This window comes from Plectropomus leopardus, chromosome 4 (assembly GCF_008729295.1).
Source record: "Plectropomus leopardus isolate mb chromosome 4, YSFRI_Pleo_2.0, whole genome shotgun sequence".
Taxonomy (NCBI): domain Eukaryota; kingdom Metazoa; phylum Chordata; class Actinopteri; order Perciformes; family Serranidae; genus Plectropomus; species Plectropomus leopardus.
The window spans coordinates 22449027-22472335 of NC_056466.1; the positions used below are offsets into that span (position 1 = coordinate 22449027).

Consider the following 23309-nt stretch of genomic DNA (forward strand, 5'->3'; position numbering starts at 1 on the left):
TAAACTAGAAATTTGCTTTCACAACCTCAGCAAAACCAGCCTGACCTGCTTGTTGGTCAACTCACAACAACTCACAGTTTGCTGTATTAATTTTTAAAAAACCTCTATAAACCAACTGTAACCAACCTGCCCAGGAACAAACAACACACAGAGAAAGTTAGCAACTAGCTTGTAAGCAAAGAAGAGCATTTAGCAGTTAGAGATACAGGTATTTCCCACAGGAGTCGTTAAAGACCAAAAATAAAGCTAAAGAGGGAATATTAGTTTTCCATTAATCAGGTGGATAAAAGCACATATCCAAATGAATACTTATTTTGCGCAGTAACTTCAGTATGTGTAAATATTATCAATATTAATATCACTGCTATGTTCACAAATCTTTTACGTTGTTCCTTAGTGGCCAAAAATAATTACAATATTTCAGGTTTAAAAAAGGCAAATCCTGTATTTTTCACTTTGTTTTGGAATATGCTTTTATAATTTCATGTTGTTTATTCATCAGAGCAGCCAGGTGATAATAAGGACGCATTATTTGAGAATTTACACACACAAAAAAACCCCAATCATCTCACAGTTTACCACCAGCTCCAATGAGGACTGTTACTCTTCAGTGTTGTTTATGAGACATTTGAATGCTGTTCATTTTCCAGATAAAACCTGTGGAGCGCCACAGAGCTGCTGTTCAGACTTACCAGCAGCAGAGAGCCCAAACTAACTAGCTGTTGATTACAAATGAGGAGTTATCAACAAATCTTATGGAAGGCACAAAGTACCCCGTCCTCCCCGGGGCACGTCCTGGCAGGTGAATTTTCTCTCTTATCCCTTCGGCAGTCAGACTTCTTACTTCCCTGTGAGTGCTATACACACTCGCCTAATTGTATATTGTGAAAGCTGCTATGTGTGTTTCTTGTGTGGATTTGTTTTGTAGTTTGTTAACATGCTGCTCTAAACTAATTACCCCTAGTGGGATTGATAAAGTTGTTTGAATTTGAATTTGAGTTTAGAGTCAGTACTGTTATTTTAATGACTGTTGTTCAGTGTCTTTCGCTTTCAGCTTTCGTGTAGGTTAATCTTACCTTTGGCAACTTGGATGCCCTCCTTAGAAATCTTCCAGTCTACATCCAGACCAACGGCCCCCCAGCTGACGAGTGTGAACTCGAGGCTCTTATTGGCTACGGCAAGAGCTGGACAGCGCAGCTCCAGCTTGGGAGGAAGTGTAACGGTCACTTCTCCACGTGCAGAGACCTGAAAGCAGGTGAACAGTAAACAAAATATTAAAACCACATGATATTATGTCGAAAAAGTGTTTTTAAAAAAACAGATTTCAATTTTTTTTCTCACCTCTTTGTGTCCGGCCCAGGCCATCAAACTGACCATGTAATGTCCCGGCACTCCGTACTTGTGAGTTGCTGTGGTGACTCCCGTTCCTGTAGTGTTGACCCGAGATGAGAGTTCACCAAAGTCCCAGGACAGCGTCACCGGAGTGACAGAGGACAGGGCGGAGAAACTGATGCACTCGTGGACACTTTGCAGCGGGAGAGGCTTCAGTGAGACCGTGAAGTCCACCGCAAACACGTCGTGAGCCAGAGTCCACCCACATTCCTGTGCACACAGGGAAACGTGTGAGGAAGAGGAGGTTTTTGTGTTCAGACGCACAAATATTTAAAAGTCAAACCTTTCCTTACTGTTGCTTTCCTTACCTAATTGCTAAGATGTTTGTGGTTTTTACTATTATTTTTACAGTTTGAAATAAAAACTTGGTTTTAATGAAACTTCGGAACTGCTCTGATTTAAAATAAACAAATCTTGATTTTTCAATTGGAGTTTTGGGTGACTTCTCCCGAGCTGCTCTGTATAGCAGCCCTGTGGGAAATCTGAGGATGTGGGGAAGTCATTCAAGCCACAGTGGGAAGTTGTTGGTAGCTTACAGGAAGGTTTTCAGGAAATCCTGAATGCTGTGTTTACAAAAGAAGAAACAAAGCGAGCGGTGGGAACTACACTAATGGAGCTCTTTGACATTTAGACCGGGTTACACCAACAGGGATTAATTTCATCTAAGATTAGCTCTAATCACATTTTAGTAAAACTATGTTTAAAATGAATAAATCTAGATTTAAAATTGAGCAGAGCTCTGTTGCAACATCAAAAAATAATCTAGGTTTAGTAGAGCCAATTTTATTCATTTAAACTTGATCTAAATTGAGTTTAATCAATAGGTACAAGCAGCATATTGAAATGACAATAATAAATAAATAAACAAATACTAAATAAATAAATACATGCATAATCAGCATGCTGGTAAGTATAATATAGAGGTGAAAGTGGGAGCTAACTGTTTAAACAGCTGCTTTTCTGTAATAAATGTTAGATTGTTGCTAACTAGCTAAAAAAGTTGTTAGCTTCATATTGACAGTTGGCCCAATCTTTCTGTTCAGTTTCCTTAGTGATCAGGTATCTTAAAATAAAGTCATCACCATCATTAAAGCCAAGCAGGTTCACTCTGTCTCCAACTTTTCTTTGAGGAACTTGATTCTTTTTTCTAAAAAGCAGCCATTGTAAAAGCTGAACTTTTCAACTGTAGGTTTTAAGTTAACCCTACATCACAGTTTAAATTGGAGTTTAATGTTGTGGTTTAACATAATTAAATTTAATCTCGGTCAGGGGTGGAAATGAACTTTTATGTCCATCTGTCACTGTGGCTTGTGGAATCAAAAATCTACCAGCCACTCAATGGAAGACCATTGGTTTTTTGGCTGGTAAGGAGAGCACATCTAGGAATCACTTGCATATTTTACCAGCATTTGATTGGTGGCTGGTGCTAATTTCCAACCCTGACCTTGGTTTTAGATTCAAAACAAAACAGAGTTTAATCTTAAAATGGTTTTAAAGTTTGGTGCAACAGAATTTAAACTTAAAGCATGATTTAATCAGCGTTAAAAATGTCCAATCTGTTGGTGCAATCCAGCCTTAAAGATCTTCAAGTGCAGTAATGACTCTGCGGGACCTCTGCGTGCGGCTTACCTTCATAACATGGGGGTTCGTACAGGCGGCAGAACACTGAGATTCGCTGATGAAGTTCGGCTCTGAGTTTGTGCTGCAGAGGCACTCGTGCCTTGCCCCCAGGCCCCCGTAGCGGTGTGAAGCAGCAAAGCACACACTGTTGCACTGTTCACGTGTGAAGTTTCCGGGTGTGGAGGATGAGAAGATAACAAGCTCGCTCGGTCCCCCTCCTCCGCTGCTGCTGTCCTCCAGACAAGCTGCATAGTTCAGACCTGGAGATGAAGGAAAGTTTTTCAGTTCAATACAAATCTTTTCATCAGCATCAGACCTGCTCTTTCAAAACCAGCACGAGCGATGAAAAAAGGCTTACTCATGAGCAGTTTACTCCTCTATGTCTCAATTTGTCACTGCAAGGACTGCATGATATTGTAACATTAATTTTGGCCTCGAGTTAATCTTGGATTTGAGTTTAAAAATCCAAAGAAGCAACTATTTAGTACTTCACATTTGTCATTTCAGGAATTTACTCTTCTTTCATGCATTGATGTCTTTCTTTCCCTGAGTTCAGCTAGAGACTTTATTTTAGGTCCCATAACTACTCCATTATGGTGCACATAAATCTGAAAAGGCAGGATGGATTTGTTGCCAAACAGGGAAAGGGAAAAAAGAGATTTTTGTGACACTTAAATATTCAAACATTTGCACGTGTCTGCATTAGCATCTGTTTGTTTCATACCACAGGTGAGCAGGCTGACGTTGAGCAGGGGTTGGTGGCGCAGCTCGGGTGGGTGGTTGCAGAGCATGGCGTCCGGGCGTCGTACTCGCACCCCTTTCTCCTGGAGCCAGCTAACCAGCCGGAACAGTTTACAGTCACACTCGAAGGGGTTACTACTCAGATCACTGGAGAAAAGGATGGCGGGGAAGAAGGGGATCGGTCATGGTGAAACACAACAACGTTGACAGAGATGAGGGGCGCTGATGCCACTGTAAATAGATCTGTACAGCGTGTGCTGATGGCACAGTCCATTAAAGCTGAAATCAATCACTGTCTGTATCAAGCTGGTTCATTGTTCGTCAGATGTTTGAACAAACTGCAGCGGGGATGGTAGACCACTCTGAGCCTTCTCATGTGATTACCTTATCAACCCATCAGTTCATATTTTCAATGGTTTCCTATCACAGTGTTCTTACAGCTTGAGGAGAGTTAGATTAAAGTCTTTTTAATGCCACTCTGAATGACATTTAAAGGTCGGGTATGTAGGATTTAAGGGCAGAAATTTGATTTAATATTCATTATTATTATATTTTCATTTTATTTTATAATCACCTGAAAAAAAGAATCATAATGTTTTTGATATCTTAGAAAGAACTGCTTATATCCACAAATGGAGCAGGCCCTCTCCCACAGAGCCTGCCATGTTGTTTCTACAGTGGCCCAGAACAGCGATATCAAACACCAGCTCTGGACTGAGCTGTTTGTGTTTTTGCCTCCATAATTCTCCTACAGGCTTGGCACATGGGAGAAGCTTCAGGTCTGCAACTTCACCACTAGTTGAAACCCCACACATTGGACCTTTAAGACTTATTTCACAAGGACCAAAACTGAAGATAAAAAACATGAACCGACATTATTTTGGGTTAGGTACAATGCCCAAATGTTTATTCTAACGTAAATTGTGTGTCGTTATTCATTAGAGGCATTCAGAATTTTTTTTTAAAAAAGTGAATAATACCGACTATTTTGAGATTTTACCATGCTTCCCATGTAATAGCACTGATTTTCAAAGAATGATTGAACACATTATGATGCCAATTAAGGCCTTAATTTTAGATTCATGATTTCGATGCCTGTATAGACTTTTTAGGGGTCCATGGGAAACCTGCTATAAAGAGCAGAAATTACACAAAGTAGAATGAGATGATTTATATTCTGCAATATCAAAATACCAAAGTACCTTCCCATTAATATGTATAACAACATTTTAAAAACACACACAAAAAGTTATACATTTAAGATGTGTATTGAAATGACATGCCAACGTCAAAGAAAGAAAGGAAAAGAAAGAAAAGAAAAAAGATGAGATAAGATGAGATAAGATAAAATAAGATAAGATTGCAAGTCTTGTCATGCCTTGATAAAGATATAAATACATTGACATTGAAGAAAAACCATAAAACCACAGAACATCATCATGCCAGGAGTTGAAAAACACACATTCAAAAAAAAAAAAAAAAAAAAAAGATTTCAGCTGTGGTATCTTGTTAACTGGCACATTACTCATCAAAACATTTTTGTGTGTGTTACAAAAGTATGAAAAGCCCACAAATTCACCGTAGAATGTTTGGCAAAGCTACGCTGGCTTTCTATCAGACTTTTTACGTGGGCAGACTTTCTCGAATTTCATTTCATTACAGAGAAAGAGCAGGTATAACTAATAATTCTAATAAGGACTCTATTCATGTATCCCTGAATATCACACCAATGAGCTCAGTTGCACAATACCAGGGTCCTTGAGCTGGCATGGCTAAAAGTGATTTCCCTGTTGTGAGATATTATAATATCTGCCACAGAATACGACCCACCTTTTTCAGTGGCTGAAAATGAACACAACTTTCCTATGACTGACATTCTGATATGTGAGGAAAAAAAAAATCAGTGAGGTTTAAAGACAGAGAATGACCGGAAATTAAGGGGAAAAAAAGAATAAATGATGATGGAAAAGACAGATGAAAAAACTAAAAAAATATTAGACAGACAAAGGTGAATATCTGAAGTAAGAGATTGAGGGAGAAAAGAAAGAAAGCAGAACAATAAGATCTTGTGACATGTGTCTAACGTCGCCTGGTCCATTTAGCCTTGCTAAACCACTTTGCACAAGAAGAAAACGTATGCCTCATCTAAAGACCTGATGAGAAATAATTACTACTCACTGCCTCCCACTCCATTCTGTTATACAGCTTCATTCATCTTTAGTGTAGGCGAGGATGCGTGCTGCTTATTCAAGCATGTGTGATCAGATGTACGTGGTTTTTTGTGCTTATGCTTCTATACATGTGTTTGTGTGTGTGTATAAATAGGGTCTAACAGCTTTTGATTTATCCTTACATATTTCTACATTTATTGGAGAGATGAAGAGATACAAAGAGAGAAAGAAATTACTTACATTTGAGTTAAATTGCACAGGTTGTCGCATATTCTTTCTTCAATGGTGGTGATTTTGTTGTTACTCAGATCACTAGTGGAAACAAAAAACACAAGTCATGTTTTGCCTTAAAACTGTGGGTTTTTTTAGACTGCACTGATGTGAAAATTACTCTACAGTGTCCAAGGAATGAGTTCTTAAACCCAGTGACGTGTCTAGACTTTTTTTTTTCACTGGGGCAGCCCACATCGGGTGCTGACTTATGCAGGAGTGGCATGAAGTATGAGGGCTGCTGCAGGCACACGTGTCGGCGTAGCTTTAATTGACCTTTTTCGTCTCCACTATCGATACCTACTTTAATTAATAACATTGCAGTGTCTTACAATCCTGTTTATACAGCGCCTTAAATTCTTCTTTAAAGCCGAGATTGAAAGATAAATAGACCTACCAATCACAACATAAAGTAACACCACATACATAAAAAATAAAGCTTCCAATACTTTATTCAAGAAATTGTTGCTCCTAAAGTAAACAGTACAATAGCATGCATTAAGTGCAAACAAAATAAAAATGAGTAAGTGCATTTAGACAAACTTTTTAACAGTTCTATCAATTAATTTGTATGTAAAATTACACTACTCTGGCACATTACTGCCTCTACGGTTTAAGACTGAATTACACCTATAAAGAAAATTCAGTATATTCTTCAAACTGTTCAAACTGACTAGTTGGTTTTTGGTTAAAAGCATTAAATAAGGTTTGTGTGTAGAGACTTTCACATTTTGTTCAGCAACATAAAATACGTCAGAAAATATCACACTTGTGAACTTTGAAGGTTTTGTGTCTTTTAAAAGGCAGTTATTACAAAGTGGCAAAATGAAACTACAGAACATCATCAAGCCAAACTGCGCCAAACACGGCTTGACGGTCTTGTCGAGGTGTCGACATTAAATCACGCAGCCTTAGTGTAGTTCATTTATAACCTAACATAAGCTTTTTAAAACTGCCAATTGCAGTTAGGCTTAAAAAATAATAAAAGATTTCTTTGCCACAGGAATTATTTTCTGCAATAATCTGAAATCAAATGGAAAAAACCCATGGGCTTTCTGATGAGGAAACCACGGTGACGCTAACTTCCACCTCAGCCTACAGAAAACCATCATTCCTTGGGCAATCTATGATAGTGTCATTTTGGCAAAAGGAATGTAATGTAGGTTTGTCATTGACTAAAACAAACTGAAGCCAATGACTGAGTCATTAAAGTGCTTCATCTGCATGATTATCCAGTTTTAAACTGATGCAAAATGACTTTTAGTGCCATACTAAGCAAAGAAGAGGACATTCTCAAGTACACCAAAAAATGACTCGTATAACTGTGATATGTAACACAAAACAAACAAACTAAAAGCCCAAACAACTTATGTGCTGAGTAAGCAATTGCATTCAAACTTTTTATGTTTCTTTCCATGCTTCTTTTTCCTCACTGCTTTTCCTCCTCCGCTCATGATCTCCTTCTCCCTCCCTGTCTTCTCCATCCAGTAGGCTACATAATGGGGCCGTTGTGTGGTGGTTTTGGAAGGAACTGATGGAAACCACCAGAGTCCTCTCTCAACACACACACACACACACACACGCACACACACACAAATGCTTAAACACCCATCCAATGGGTGGAAGAAATAAGGTAATGGATGGAGGAAGGGAGAGATGGAGCGAGGGATGGAGGGAGGTAGTGGGAGCCTGGAGCAGTAAGCTGTAATTGAACTTAATTGTGCTGTGATTGGGGTGTGTGCGTGCACATGTGGGGATGTGTGTGTGCAGTGTGTGTGTTGTTTTTTTGTGTGTGTGTGTGTGTATGTGTGTGTGTCCAGCAAGCTTACTCCAGGGATTTCTGCCTACTTAAATCCAGACTAAACCAAGCCTTTCTCTCTACTGCTTTCCTCTACATCTTCTTTATTCCGCTCTCTACCTCGGGATCACCAGGTCCTTGTCTTCTCTAGATTTTGTACTCACAGGATTGACAGCGGCCCGCAGCAGAACACTCCTCTGGGGAGAACAATAATCCTGTTTCCTTGAAGGTACCTTAGAGATATAGATAGATATAAAGTTAGACGTGTAACAGGGATCGATTTAGTATAGGTGGAACTGCGAGGACATACAAACACACAACGCTGTGCACACTCACAGCTCTCGGAGGCCAGTGAGACGATCCAGCAGGCTGGTATCAAGGGAGGAGATGTGGTTCTTGGAAAGATCTCTGCGGGAACAAACCAACATGTCCACATTTAAAATGCATGACGGGGCAAGATGATTGCAGGCACACACACTCACACAGACTCATGAGACGTTACACAAGTAATTTACCGCGTTGTGAGAAATGAAATGTTAAGATAGAAAAGGAGAAAGAAAGTGAAACATTTAGCTCTTATGAATAGAGATAATGAGCCGAACACTAAATATGACGTAGATGCGCCGAAGAACACAATATTACAGCTGTCGCTGGATAAAAATGTCACATATCATGACTATTTTTTCAGTTCATTCAGCCAGTGTTTTACCAGCCTAGTTAGTGAATTTACTTCTTACTTACTCATAGCTCTTAAAATAGCATTTACATTAAATCCTTTTTCTTTTGGCCTTCTGTTTAGAGAGCAACAGAACATAGTTCCTGAACAAATTCAAAATGGGGTCTAAATGATTGCATGGTGGGGCACCCAGTAGCTCAGTTGGTAGTGCTGGCGCCCCACATACGTACAGATTTTCGATTCTGGGCTTGGCCCTTTGCTGCATGTCATGCCCTCTCTCTGCCCATTTCACGCTTGATCTATCAATAAAGGAAAAAAAAAAGCCCATAAAAATAGTTAAAAAAAAAAAAAAAAAATGATTACATGCTGTGAGTTGGACCCTGAAGTTACAAAGACACCCGACAAAATGAAATAATGATTACTGAAATTGAAGGGGCCCTCTTTCACAAAGTTGGGCGCCTCAACAGAGACAGATTTAAAAAAAGAAAGGCAAATTAAAGACGCAGAGGCTGAGGTATCCACACTTTTAGTCCCTAACAAGCTTCAAAGATCCTACTAATGCAACCAACTTCAAAAAATTGAACCGCTGTCCCTGCCTGGTAGACAACAATTTCTTTCAGATCCCATGCCTTCAGTTTGCAACGCATATGTTTCTGGATGAAAAAAAAGGCTCAAAGCTGATGACATAACTGTGAGATCATCAGGGTTATGTTCCCCAACGACAGGAAGAAAGAAAAAACAATGACATCATGTTTTTAAAGTTGGTAACGACACAAACTTTTTTTCCCTTAAAAAATTTTTAATTTGATACCATGATAATATGAGTAACTACCGAAGCCCTGAAATGCAAATGAGAACTTTTTCAGGTTTGTTTTTCTAAGGTTTTTCTTTGAAAATAGAGGAGAAAAAAAAGGCTTTGCCGACAGGGCTCCAGTAATTTACAAATTATGTATTTTACTTTTTTTATTTTATTGGGGGCATTCTTTATTAACAAACCAATGTTTTTGGGTCCACAACCATCATTCATTCTTTTTAAAAACATGTTTAAAAATTAAATCAGTGCTTTCTTGCTCTTACAATCAATTAAAAAAGCAACTGGTTTTTAGAAAACTATAAAAGAAAATATTTTATGAAAACCCCTGAATCAACTTAATTTCTTTTTCTAGAGTTTGTCCTTATATATTTAAGATTTTCATTCCTTTTTGTAATATTAGTATTATTATGATTGTCATTGTTATTATTATTAAAATAAATTATATTATTAAGTTTCCAAGTTACTGGAATATTTACTAATCCCTCATTGCATGGTTTTATTTTTTTCATTATGTTTTCAATATTTGTATACTTTTACTTACCAATTTTTATCAGCTGTCCTGTATTGTGTTATGTACGTGTTTGTGCATGTTATGTTAAATAAAGTTGTGCAATCGAAAGGAAAAAAGAAACAAAGACGAAATAAAGAAAGAACCATAGAATACTGTTTTCACAAAACAGTAGTAGGCCCACTTATGCCTTTATTTTGACAGGATAGCTGAAGCGTGAAAGGGGAAGAGAGAGGGGATGACATTGGTGCCCGTTTGGAGTCAAACTTGCGGCCGCAGCATCAAGGACGCAGCCTTTGCACATGGGTCGCCCGCTCTACCAGGTGAGCCACAGGGCTGAGTCAAGTTAACGTCTGCACCCTTAAATCAAAGCTCCAGCTGAGACAGGCTTAAATTATGAAACCACATATGAAATGATACACTTAAACCTCCTGTGAGAATGATGACGCAGGTTGTCTGATAAAGTGATAAGAGGATTAATTTGGCTAACTTGGTTTATGAGTTACTGAATAACTTTCTATGAAACCGAAGGAAAATAAACTCCAGTGAGTCAAAATGTGAATGAAAGGTGGAAAAAGACAGCTAATGAGGAAACATCTGCAAATGTCACTTGCCAACATTCATGTATTCAAGTACTGCGATCATAGACATCCTTAATGAGTTCTCCCGTACAACAGCAGTGTTAAGATGGTGGCAGGTTTTGTACTTTAATTAATCCGCTTCCTTCTGTTCTCACACACAGTGACAAAGAGAGGGGAGCTGAGGTGAAAGATGAGCAGAATACTGAGAACCAGCAGACAGGGTTCATTTTGATACTTGACATGATCTAAGGAATTAGTTAGATTCAGAAATGCTCTTTATTACTTTAAGTTACTTTCAAAAAGCCAATTTTGAGGAATAAAGATGCAGATGAGACAGCTTTCTCAGAAATGTGAGCGTACGCACTTGCTTTTGCTCCCCTAATGACCATTTGATGTTCTTAGATTTATTTTAAAATATTTTACTAGTAATACATAGACAAAAACATGAGCAACTCTACGTTGTGAGGTCAATGCTGATTATTTTGGGCTACATATATCAGACTTAAAAATACTAATATATGTGTCTTTTTTTTACATAAACTCATAAAATAATTATTTTTAATTCGGATCCCTTCAATGTGATAATTAAAGAATTACAAAATGTTACAGATGAAAGCTGTCAAAGTCTCTACAAACTACATAATGGTGGGATTTTCTTTGCAGTTTGCAAAAGCACTAAACAACAACAAAAAAATGTGATGAACAAGACATAGTACAAGTGACGATAAACCAAGTCAGCACACTAGACACATGTTTTTCTCACTCAATACCGGACGCATGTGAATGATATTTTTTCCTACTAATCACTAATCGGGTCCAGGTTGATAAAAAAACAAACAAACTGAAGTTACCCTTTCACGACATACACAGTACACAGAAACTAAACACTATACTATGCCAATCACCTTAAGTCCGTGAGACACCGGTGGATAAATAAGTCAGGCGATGAGAAAAACAAAATGATGGGGAGGCGAGCGGCTGAGATGAGGAGAACAGAGAAGGAGAGCTAAGTTAAGTGGCTTCAGCAGTCTCCTGTGTGCGCCCTCACAAAGCTCCAGCTGCACGTGAGAACGAGACAAAAGGGAGAGAAGAAAACAAGAAGCCAGGAGACAAGAAGCCAGAGGTTGTGGGAGGACAAAACCATGTGAGTGTGTGAGTGTGACAGAGAGAGAGAGAGACAACAAGATACTGCTGGCCTTGAGAGTGTTACAGCAACAATTTAAAAAAATCAAAGACAGGAAAATGTGTGTTTTAGTGTATGGGAATGTACACGCCTTTCTCCTTACTCTTTCTTTTTTTTCTGTGTGTGTGTGTGTGTGTGTGAACAGAGCAGGACGCCCATTCCCAAAAGGAAACATCTGTACATTCCAGACAAGCTGTGTAAGAAAGATGGAGACGGAGCGAGAGAGCGCGCGAGAGAGAGATCTCCTCTGCTAAACCCATCAGCAGATGAAACAGGACAACATCAAGACGCTCCACCCACAAGCTGATCATTCACATTAGGCTGACACCTCGCCTTATGTAACGCTCTCAAACATCAGTGCCATCTGTGTGTGTGAACCACGTTTTTCCTGACCTTATGGGGGACACGGCATAGACAAGAGGAGACCAAGAAGAGAGAGAAAGTGTGTGTCTGTATGTGTGTGTTTAACATGACCATATAATGTGACCTTCACCATGTCTATTAGCAACAGGCTCCCGTTCTCTAAGCTACCTTTGGACACACATGGTTTTACTTACAAACACACACACACAGTTAAGCCCACTTGAGGTATAGGTCTGCACACACACACACACACACACACACACACACACACACACACACACACACACACACACACACACACACCACACACACACACACACATGGTTCTGTTTTACTAACGGTGTGGCCAATGATCTAACCACTCCTTATAAGGCCTGTCTGGTGCCACTTATTCTGAGCTGGAGGATGAGAACACACACACACACACACACACACACACTCTCTCACACACTCATTGACTACTCTGTGCTCGGGCAGAGGGAATGACAGAGGAGGAGTGGGGGTATGCGTTCTGGAGAGGAAAAAATAAATCTGAAGAGACAGTGAGATGGAGGAAATGAAAAAGACAAAGAAAGACACTAAAGCAGATTTATATCTGATTTCACCCGTCCTCCCGCTGAACAAAAAAAAAAGGAAAAAATCACATTAAAAGTTTTCAGTTTGGTGATGAAAACTGTGATGTATGCCTGATCGTGGCACAGACTGGTATCTGCTGCATCGTGCTGGCGCAGTGGTCCAGGTCCCAGTTAGTGAGGGCCAGCGCTCCACTAACCCACTAAACACAGACTGCTCTGTGGTCACTTTCATCCCCCTCAGCCTCCCTGCCTGATTCCTCTGCTGCTCCCTCCCTTCCCGTCACTTCGCCCTATTTCTTTCCCCCTTTTTTCTCTCCTCTGCTGCTTTGTTTATGTTCGAAAAGGCTGAGCAGACCAATAGGAGTCTGACGGTGGGGGAAACAGGGAAAAAGCAAACTGGATATACCGCCACACATTTGTATGCCTCCCAGCTCCGCTCAAGTTTCATTTAAACTTTACATCCATGTCTGTGAAAGCACGAATTTAGGGCTAACGATTATTTTGATTCATCGATTAATCAGTCGATTACTTTTTCGATGAACCGATGAATAAAAAAAACAATAGAAAGGAAAAATAAAAATAGAAAAAATAACTTCATCTTAACTTAATAATAACCATCACTTTGTTCAAAAACATATTATCATTGACAACAGTGCTAAAAATGCAGTGCATAAACAGGCGCTAAAACACCGGTTTCTCCCGTCTGCATGTGATGTAAACGGTCCCGCCACACAACGACTGACGTAATAATTGCGGATTTTGTTTGTTGCTTTAATAATCGATTATAATCGATTTTATTGATTCGTCGTTGCAGCCCTACATGGATGCTTTACGCATCTTCCCCTCAGCAGCACAGACGACCTTCACAATCAGCACACTTTCAAAGGACACACACAGTTCTTGAGTTGTGACAAAAACATGTTTTATGAGATCACCAAGACCTTGACCTTTGATCTTCTAACACCAATCAGTTCATTCTTGAGTCCACTCAAACGTTTGTGCCAGTTTTAAAGGAATTCCCTCAAGATTATCACGTTCACAAGAATGAGACAAAATTATCAATCAGCCACTGGTACAATCTCCCAGCAGAGCACTCCAACTTAGAAAAGCTCACATCTACCCTAGAAGACAATATGGCCCCTTTCTATGACACCTGCTCAGCTTTTCTGCAATTCATTCAGAGGTGATTCCTCTCTATGACTTTTAGTGTAATTTGTCCTGTAATACCTTAATGTATGTTCAATAAAGTAAAAAAAAAAAAAAACAAACAAAGAATGAGATTAATGCAAGGTCACTGTGACCTTAGACCACCAAAATCTCATTAGCTCATCACTGAGTCCAAGTGAAACACCCTCAGGGCATTCTTGTGATTTCATGTTCACAAGAATGTGACGTGTGTACATACGAACAACCCCAAAACATGACGCCTCCAGCCTCGGCTATCGCTGGCACAGAGGCATAAAAAGAGAGGAGGAGGAGGAGGAGGAGGAGGAGGAGGCGAAGAAGGCAGGTGTGAAGGGAGAGCCGAGGATGAACTGGAGGAACCAGCAGTGAGCGACACAGGCCAGGTCTGGAGAACAATCGCCCCACTGTGGGCTGCCTGTCCCAGCTCAGCCAGTCTCCTCCACTGCTTCATGTGAGAGCTGCCAGCCGGCACCTCGTGCCTGGGCCACAAGAGTGTGTGTGTGTGTGTGTGTGTGTGTGTGTATCTAAGGAGTTGCTGGGTACTTTCCCAACTGAAGGAAGAGAGGGAGCATGAAATTAGGGGAATGGGGTGAGGAGTTGGCAGGGGTGTCTCCTTTCCTCTCCTCTTGTCTCGTCTCGCCTCCTCTCCTCTCCTCTCCACTCCTCTCCTCTCTACACCTCTCCTCTCCTCTCCTCTCGTCTCATCTCCTCTCCTCTTGTCTCCACTCCTTTCCTTTCCTCTCCTCTCCTCTCCTTTCGTCTCCACTCTTCTCCACACTCCTCTCCTCTCCTCTCCTCTCTCGTCTCATCTCCTCTCCTCTTGTCTCCACTCCTTTCCTTTCCTCTCCTCTCCTCTCCTTTCGTCTCCACTCTTCTCCTCTCCTCTCTCTCCTCCTCCTCTCCTCTCCAGAACATTCTGTCCATTTTTCCAGCTGCTGCTGCCTGGGTCGTCTGGTGTCCAGCTGGCAAGTGAAGGGCAGCTGTGCACAGTTCTTTAACACACTCACTCAAACATTGATGCACACACACACACACACACACACACACACACACACACACACACACACACACACACACACACACACACACACACACGCTCTTCCATGTTGTCAGTGAACGCAGGAAAAACAAAATCCCGTAATACCGTCCTTTGCTCATTGCTCACTCTTTTCCTGGTAAATGAAACTGTGTGAATCTCACATATCTATATACAAATCATAAACTGTGGGCTTAAACCAAAAATGGCTCTCAGCGGCAGTGTTTTTCAGCGTGTGACTTCATAAAAGGAAAAAAACAACTAGTTATTATTTCATTAAGCATTATTTCAATAAAAATTGAAATTACTGACCATTAACTCAAAATCAAATCCAAAAGTCCAGCTTTGAGTTTTCCTTGCTACTTGTTTTTTATGAATTTTCACATGAATAAATAACTGATTGGCAATGCCTGGAATGTAAAAAAAAAAAGAAGAAAACAGCTTCCACTTGTCTTGTTTTATTTCCAACAGTGTAGAAACATCTTCCTCACATTGCTGCCAAAAGTGTCTACCAAATAAATGCAAGCACCCATAGGTGAAGAATATTTGAAGTGTGTGTGTGTGTGTGTGTGTGTGTGTGTGTGTGTGTGTGTGTTTAGAACATGTGAATTTGCCCCCACCCCCACAATAAAAGCATGACAGTACAGAGAACTTTTAGTGTGACAAAACACGTGCATTACACCATACACTGATGCAGAAAAGGCACAAATTGGTGTTTTAAAAAAACCACCAGAACACAGTAAGTGTTTGATGCTTGAAATGTTTGGGGGTGGAGGACCCCGAAACTCATTGTTTCATATGCGTCTCCCCCAATATTGAAACAAAACCTCCTAATTGCGCTCGTGCAATTATGCCAGATGCAAAACAAAAGCTTTCTTAAAAGAATGGGATGGTAAAACACAAAAGCAGTCGCTTAAAATTATGTCTATAAAAGCGCACTTGATTGGTGTTTCGTAAAAAGCTGTGTACACTTAAAAATCACACATATGTACTGAAACTGGCTAACAGGCGTAAAGGAATAATGTCAGCTTCTTTTTGTCATCCTCCACTCTAAATATTCATGTGTTCACCTGGTCTGTGTATTGTATGAGCTGCACTGATTCTGACCCAACATGCTGTTTTTATAAATGTCAATGATGGCATATGCTTGGTTTTTGTGCTTTTGCATTGTTTATACATCTGGCATGATTTAATTCTGAAAACTAATATGTAAAAAAAGGGCTTTAATTTACATTTGAACCTTGGCAGGAGAGATGTGTGACCTTTGGCAAATTGAATGGTAAAGGTTGAACATAATTAACATCTCTTTTATGACACCTGGCTATACCAATAAACTGCTGTTTTGCATTAAGTTTTCTATGTCCTTAATTTAAGACGTTGTCATCAAAGGTAAGAAAATTAAATGTTAAACACACTTTGCATTGGCTTTGTAGTACTGGCAGACAATATTTACACCCAGATGTTGTGCAAATTATGAGGAAATTTCCACAAAGGAAGCTCATTGAAATGTGAATCAGTGTGTTTGAGTGTTTCCTTTTATTAAGAGGAGGTAACAAAATTACATGAGAAAGACACTGATTACTTCCGCCACGGAGGTTATTGGTTTGGTTCGGTTTGTGTGTCCTATCAGCAGGATAAACCCTTTGAAACCTGAACAAATTGGCATAATTTCTTTCAAAAACATACAGCTTAACAAGAAATTTCTATTAATCCCTCCCAGCTAATATTCAGCTCATTTCCTTGTCACCATTTCCCTTTTTTGGTTTTTATTTCAGTTTGCTGGACATTTCTTGCCAAGTTGCTTATTATGTTTTTCTTTCCCTGTGTTTTTAAAAGAAATCAATTTTCTCACGTTGCAGAGGTTCAAACATGGTGCTCTCTTGAGATACTGTTCACAGAATAAGAACGACAACATCACAGTGAATTTGACCTTTGACCCATGGCAACCAAAATGTAACAAGCTCATTGTTAAGTTCAAGTGGACGGTTGTGCCAACTTTGAAGAAATTCCCTCAAAGACTTGTTGAGATATCGTGTTCACAAGAATAGGACAGATGGACGTAGGACCAGATGGACAAACTAAAAAAAACGAAAATGTATCCAATATCAATGACTAAATGCCTTTTTCTTTTTGTATTTGTGTATGGGTGGCCAATCTGGCTTATGGATGTCCTTGCCAGTGCCACAAAGACATTGATGTCATTGTTTCTTGTCTTTGTCTCTTCTTGTCTTCTACTGGTGTGGAAATCAGGGTTTTGCACATGAGTTAAACTAAACAGAGATCCCGATTCAGAAAACATATTCATGCTGTGTAAGCTGCATAAAGAGTGTGTATGCATACTTCACGCCAACACAGGGTTGTTGTGCATTTGGCCCCTGGCAATCAGTAGTTAAGCATCCAACACCACTGAGACAAGGAGAGCTTGCCGGCAAAAATTAATTCTGCTCGGCCCTCCACACCTTGAGTTTGATTACAGTCTACGCCACTTCATTGTTTGCTCGCTATATTGACTCTATTCGCTGTGCTCTCTGCTCTTTCTGCGAGTTTCATCGGTTTCATGTGTGCCTTTCATGTTCACTGATATGAAATAAATGAAACTCAAATGCAGCATTTCTGACTTCCCCCTCACACAAATCCACAGATATAAATCAAATCAAATAAAAAGATTATTTATTGTCTTCTAATGTTCATGTTTTTAGTTGCATATTTCTTTTGGCTGTGACGAGGTTACATCAGAAAACCATGTGTGATATTTCTCCTTGAGTAATGGCAGACAACATTCCTTCACTCGAGAATAAAAAAAAGCGAAGCAAGCTTGTTATTATGAATTTGAATTAGGCTATGTCATGACACTGAATGAAAATGAAAAACAAAAAGCTGCCTTTCTAGCATCTCACTTTGGCAGGGTTGTAATTCTACACTTCAGAGGCTAAAAATCCAGATTTTTTTTAGCCCCTTGTTGGCATTTAGCTCAGGCAGACTGTTATTTAGAGAGAGATTTCTATATGTCTGTGACTCTCTGCGCCCAGTGTGAACAGACTACATAAACAGGATATGCTTCTGCAATGCACACACACACACACACACACACACACACACCCATGCACATACGCACGCACACACACACACAAAATGCAAGTGCAACAAAATCCAATTATCACCCTCCACTTCTTGCTGCAGATAGAGTAACAACGGGGAGACAACAGGTTAAGCAGTTTTGATGAGTAAAAGTCAGATGTTTTCTCTGCAGTGAACACCTGCCACACTGTGTTTCACTCTCACTGCGGAGCACAGTCCAGTCCAACGGGTCACATTTTAACATGGCTGCATGCAAAACACAATGACCTACAGGATGCTAATTACTGAGAGATGTAACAGGTATTGCTTCAGTTTTTATAACCAAGATAACATCTTCTGCTGCTCTGTCTTTTGTTCTTCACAAAAAGTTCTTCACATTAAAATGCAAAGCAGAGATTCAACATGCCACAGGGGGCATTAAGGGAAGCTTCTTTAAAAATTCTTAAAACGATCTTTGTAAGTGGTTTCCTTAAGGAGTGACCGCCAGTCAGCCTAGCTTGGCAGTATGCTTAATTAATCTCTGATGCAGGAAACACTGGACGACTTCATTACCATAAACCGCCAAAGACATGTATTAGCTGTACTTTGCACAGCTACACACGTCACTTAAAGCCGCCGCGATTAATTTAATTATAGTAGGAATTATTATTTATACTGTTCATGGTATTTCAGAGCATTTATCACACCAGTTTCTTGTTTCCTGTCTCACAACAACAACATACTTGCTTTTTAAATTAACTCATGTGCACATGTTACACTGCCTGAATACACTCAGTAATTCAAGGGTCTTCATTTTATGAAATTCATTTATTGTCTATAACAGCTTGTCCTCACAAGGGTCGTGGGGGAGCTGGATTCAATCCCAGCTGTCATCGAGCGGAAGGCGGGTGGAAACATATAGATGGACAACCTTGCACGCTCACAGTCACACATAAGGGCAATTTAGAGTCACCTATCAACCTGACCTGCATGTTCCTGCTTGTTCCCGGGAGGAACCCACACAGACACGCGGAGAACATGCAAATTCCACACAGAAGGGCCCCCGCCCGGACCAAACCCCGTTCCAACCCGGGATCGAACCAGGGACCCTCTTGCTGTGAGCACCAACCACAACGCCACTGTGCCACCCTCTGCATTTATATATATATATATATATATATATATATATATATATATATATATATGTATATATGTCTGTGTGTGTGTATTTGTATGTATATGTTTTGTAAAAGACAAATATATGAAAAAGTCATGGGAGTGGTGGCAGTGAGTACTCTTTATGTTGAGCGAATGCTGATGTCTAAATGAGCGCTGGAGTATTCATGCCCATCCTTAACAAATACGCCTTCTTGCAAAAATGAGTTCCTCCCTCAGTCTACCGTGTAACCGACACCTACATGGGTTAATAACGAACCAAATCATTTCTGTTACCAGAGGCAAAAGTTACTGCGTGCATGTACAATCACACACACACACACACACACACACACACACACACACACACACACACACACACACACACAGGAGGAGAGCATGGGAGCTATCTCGACTTCTTCTTCGTTTCTTCCCTCTGGAATGTCTGTGCTTCTAACAGTGATGTCATTAGTTACTGTTGCTATGGCAACAAAACAAATTCTTCCTTGCATATGGCTGCTCGATTCAATCTTTCCTTTCCCACTTCATTAAAGCCAGTGAGTGTGGGTGTGAGTGTGTATATAGGTGGCTGTATGGATGATATCGACCTCTGGAGAAGGAGAGGAGCAGAAATGGATAATGCACAGAAAAAGGGGAAGAGTTTGTGATTGAGTCTTGTCTTTCTGACAGCTGTGAAGCCTCAGAACCAGAGGACAAAGCCCAAAACTGCTCCCTGGAAATAGACTCAAGAGAGTAAAAGAGCATTGCCACGCCTGCAGGGCATGTGTGTGTGTGCATCTCTCTGCCATGGTAACAACCAGAATTCTCCTGAGCAGGGCAGATAGCACCATGAGTGTGTTTCAAGTTTAGGTAAAGGATGCACTGACTCCAAAAAATTTTTCATTAGGCCCTACTTCACTTTGTTACCTGCCCTACATATTTATTTACCTGCTTTCTACTACCATTTACTATATTTATTAAGTCCTTTTCTCATCATCAATCAATGTAACTGGAAAAAAACGATTCACTATTCATATAGAAAATATCAGTACAAATGAAAATATTACAATAACTGAAGGCTGCATGCTAACTTTTATAAAGAGAACCGGATAAAGCGTTGGAAGCAGGTTCCTTTTCAGTGGCACATACAGCCGAAAAAAGTTTTCTGTGGTATGCAACTACTCGGATCTTATAGAGCCAGAGGACAAGACGTTTACATCAGCCAAGCAGCTATCTTCTGGTTTAGCGCTCCACAAACTTGAATGGGAATTAAAATGATATAATCACACCGCTCTTCTAGACTTTCAAAGCGTTAACATAAATGCATCAAATCCTGACAGTGTGAAATGAGAAAAAAATAAAGTACCCACTGAATTTGTCTTTCCCAGTGTAAGGTTATGGGAAAAGTCTCTTTGGGCTCCATTGCATCTTGGATGGACCCAGTTGTTGGATCCATTACAAAAAAGGCTTAAATTAACCCTAACACACAGAGAGCCCCTTACAGAAGTAACGTTAGCACTGAAATGGAAACGCCAGCATATTAACATGCTGTATAGTCCATGCAAATTCTAAGCATGTTAGCATTAACGGTGACCACGTAGCACAGCTAACCTAAAAACCTGAGGCTATACAGAAAGCAAAGACTGATGACAGATACTGCACACCTCTTGTTATTGTTTCAGTATAGATGAAATAGAAATCATCTACATCAGCACCTACACTGCACCTGTGAGTGTCTCTGTGGCTTTGTGAACAGTTTTCTGGGCTTCTAATGTTATTTATGAAATAAATTCCTATAGACTGTACTGGATGTATTTCAGCTCTGACATGAGCTTTGGGTTTTTCTTAGAAATGACTTATCGGCTTTAGTGAAGGTACTGTATATGAAGGGTCGCGGCTTAAATCTAAAGTCGACCATGCCTTTGTCATTAGGGCCCCCCGACTTTGGGACGACCTACCTGAGGAGATGAGGCTTTTAAATCACTTCTTACAATTCACTTTTACAGAGTTGCTTTCTTTCATTTAATGTCAACTTTATTTACTTATTTATTTATTATTTTATTTTATTCTATTTTTAAATCTCTTTTTCTATTCATTTAACTGCTCTTTCTCTATTTATTTCTACCCCATCCTTCTAAAAAAAAAACGTCTAAAAATCTGCTTTTTATTATTATTATTCTTGTTGACCTTAGAGTATGTATTTTTTCTGGCCTTTTAGCTTTTTCTTTTTGGTTTGATTGTTGATGTCTATTTTTATTATTCCCTGAGTTCATGCCTTTGCTTTGTCCGTCAAAGCACTTTGTAAACAACTGTTTTTAAATGTGCTATATAAATAAAGTTGTTATTATTATTATAAATAACATCATGACTTATCAAAGAATATTTTTTTAAACTATTGACCAAGGTGACCAAGCCATTAAAAGGAAAGTAAAAGCAATTAAATTCAAGTTTAAAATACTAAGCAATACAATAAACTACGTGTTGCCAAAAATATTGATCTGTTACACCTTAGGGATGTTTATTAAGGATAAACAGAAGGATAAACCCCCTGACTGATCCCTTGGCTTTCACTGAGAATTTAATAGTTCTTTGAAAATTTTTATTTTCAGACAGATGTTTACCAAATTCTCATTCATTTTCTTACACTACTGTCCCGGGACAAGAAACAGCACAACGATAAATTGTGACACAGCAATCTCCATACTAAACAAACGCTGCAGAGACTTAAAAAACCCGAGAGCAGTCCACAAGCATTTCCCAGAAGTGACTTCAGAGTTGCATAAACTGTCTGTATGAAGTGCTAAGAGATTTTTATTATGTGTGTGGGTTGGAACAGATGGACTGGTTTGTAACGGGAATGCTTTTCTCTAACTGCACTCTGCAGCATGTTAAAATACTAGTGGGTGTGTCTAAAACATTTTAATTTGATGCCAGGTATAAGGGCACAGAGGACAAACGATCCAGCATTGCCTCTAGGCCTTGTCTCATTGGGCTGACATTGACATGCACTTCAGTTTTCTATTACTGTGTTTCAATTTATCAGATTAAAATCTGTTGCTTTTCTCTAAAAGGAAAACAATGGCACTGCTTGTGGGTGCCAACAGCTTTGTGAATTTAACAGAAACAAAACAAACAAAAGCCTTCCAGCCCCACAAATAATATGTGCATATTTACTACCAGACTCCACAGGGCAAAATTTTGAGTATCGTCAAATCAAATGTTAATAACCCTAGATTAAATAGTCTTAGTAGTTTTATAATAGTTTTTTCTTATAGAAAAATGATTTAGACTCTCATCTAGCCTTGAGATTACAATGACCAGTGGAAACATTCAATATAGAACAAAAACACAAATTTACACAAATTTCAAGTCAAAATAATTATACTCTGGCTACATAACTACCATTGTTATTGTCAATAAAGTGCATGAAAAATAAAGGAAATTAAACAATAAATTTATCATGCATCACACCCTCTTTCACTACCCATCTCAAAGGAGGTGCACACCTACTTGCATACAATGGTGGAAAATGCTAGATAGGCATAGAAAAAAAAACAAATAAGACAAACCTACGAGCTGCAGTCCACTTGATGTGGCAGGCAGCCCATCTGATTAGGGGTTATATAGTCCCAAAATTGTCAATAGCCTACGTACTGGTACCAGACGTCCTCACCTGCCACCACACCTTTCAGCGGACTGGTTCATTATGTAACGTCAGAGGTCAAGCAGGTAGCACTGAGGCCAGTCCAGAGGAAAATTGCCAGGGATCAATTGCCAGCTACTTTTAAAGAACTGCTTTTCAAGATGCCAGCTACTTTAGACTGAAGGAAGTTTAATTACAGCTAAGCCACCGTAGGGAGAGCTATTTAGAGAAAGTAGTTCAAACTACTTCTACTACAAAAAAATCATATGCTAGCAAAAAATGCCACTCAATTAGTTTACTGTAAAAAGCGCTTCCTTAAAGGGGGCTGTTCACATTGGAATAAAGCATTGTCAGAGAAATAAAACCCCTGAACCAATGCCTCACGATATTATCCGCCACCCTGCCCAGGAAAAGCAATCTCTAGACCTTTTTTTTTTGTTTTATTTTGTGTTGTTTTTAAATACAAACTAGAGAATGCAAGTTCTGAAGAAATTGCAGGTGTGAATGCTCAGAGTTGAAAAGCTGACGCTTCACTGCAATG

General features: G+C 39.5%; 1 protein-coding gene across 1 annotated transcript in view; it reads right to left on the reverse strand.

The window, feature by feature from the left end:
- pkd1a (polycystic kidney disease 1a) overlaps positions 1-23309 on the reverse strand; it is a 94863-nt gene that overhangs the window by 66480 nt on the left and 5074 nt on the right. The window contains exons 2-8 of the mRNA XM_042484667.1: positions 8329-8400; positions 8157-8225; positions 6165-6236; positions 3737-3900; positions 3022-3272; positions 1342-1602; positions 1077-1245 (exon numbers count right to left, since the gene is read on the reverse strand). Of these exons, the coding sequence (XP_042340601.1) occupies positions 1077-1245; positions 1342-1602; positions 3022-3272; positions 3737-3900; positions 6165-6236; positions 8157-8225; positions 8329-8400 (1058 nt within the window). The remainder of the gene's footprint in view (positions 1-1076; positions 1246-1341; positions 1603-3021; positions 3273-3736; positions 3901-6164; positions 6237-8156; positions 8226-8328; positions 8401-23309) is intronic.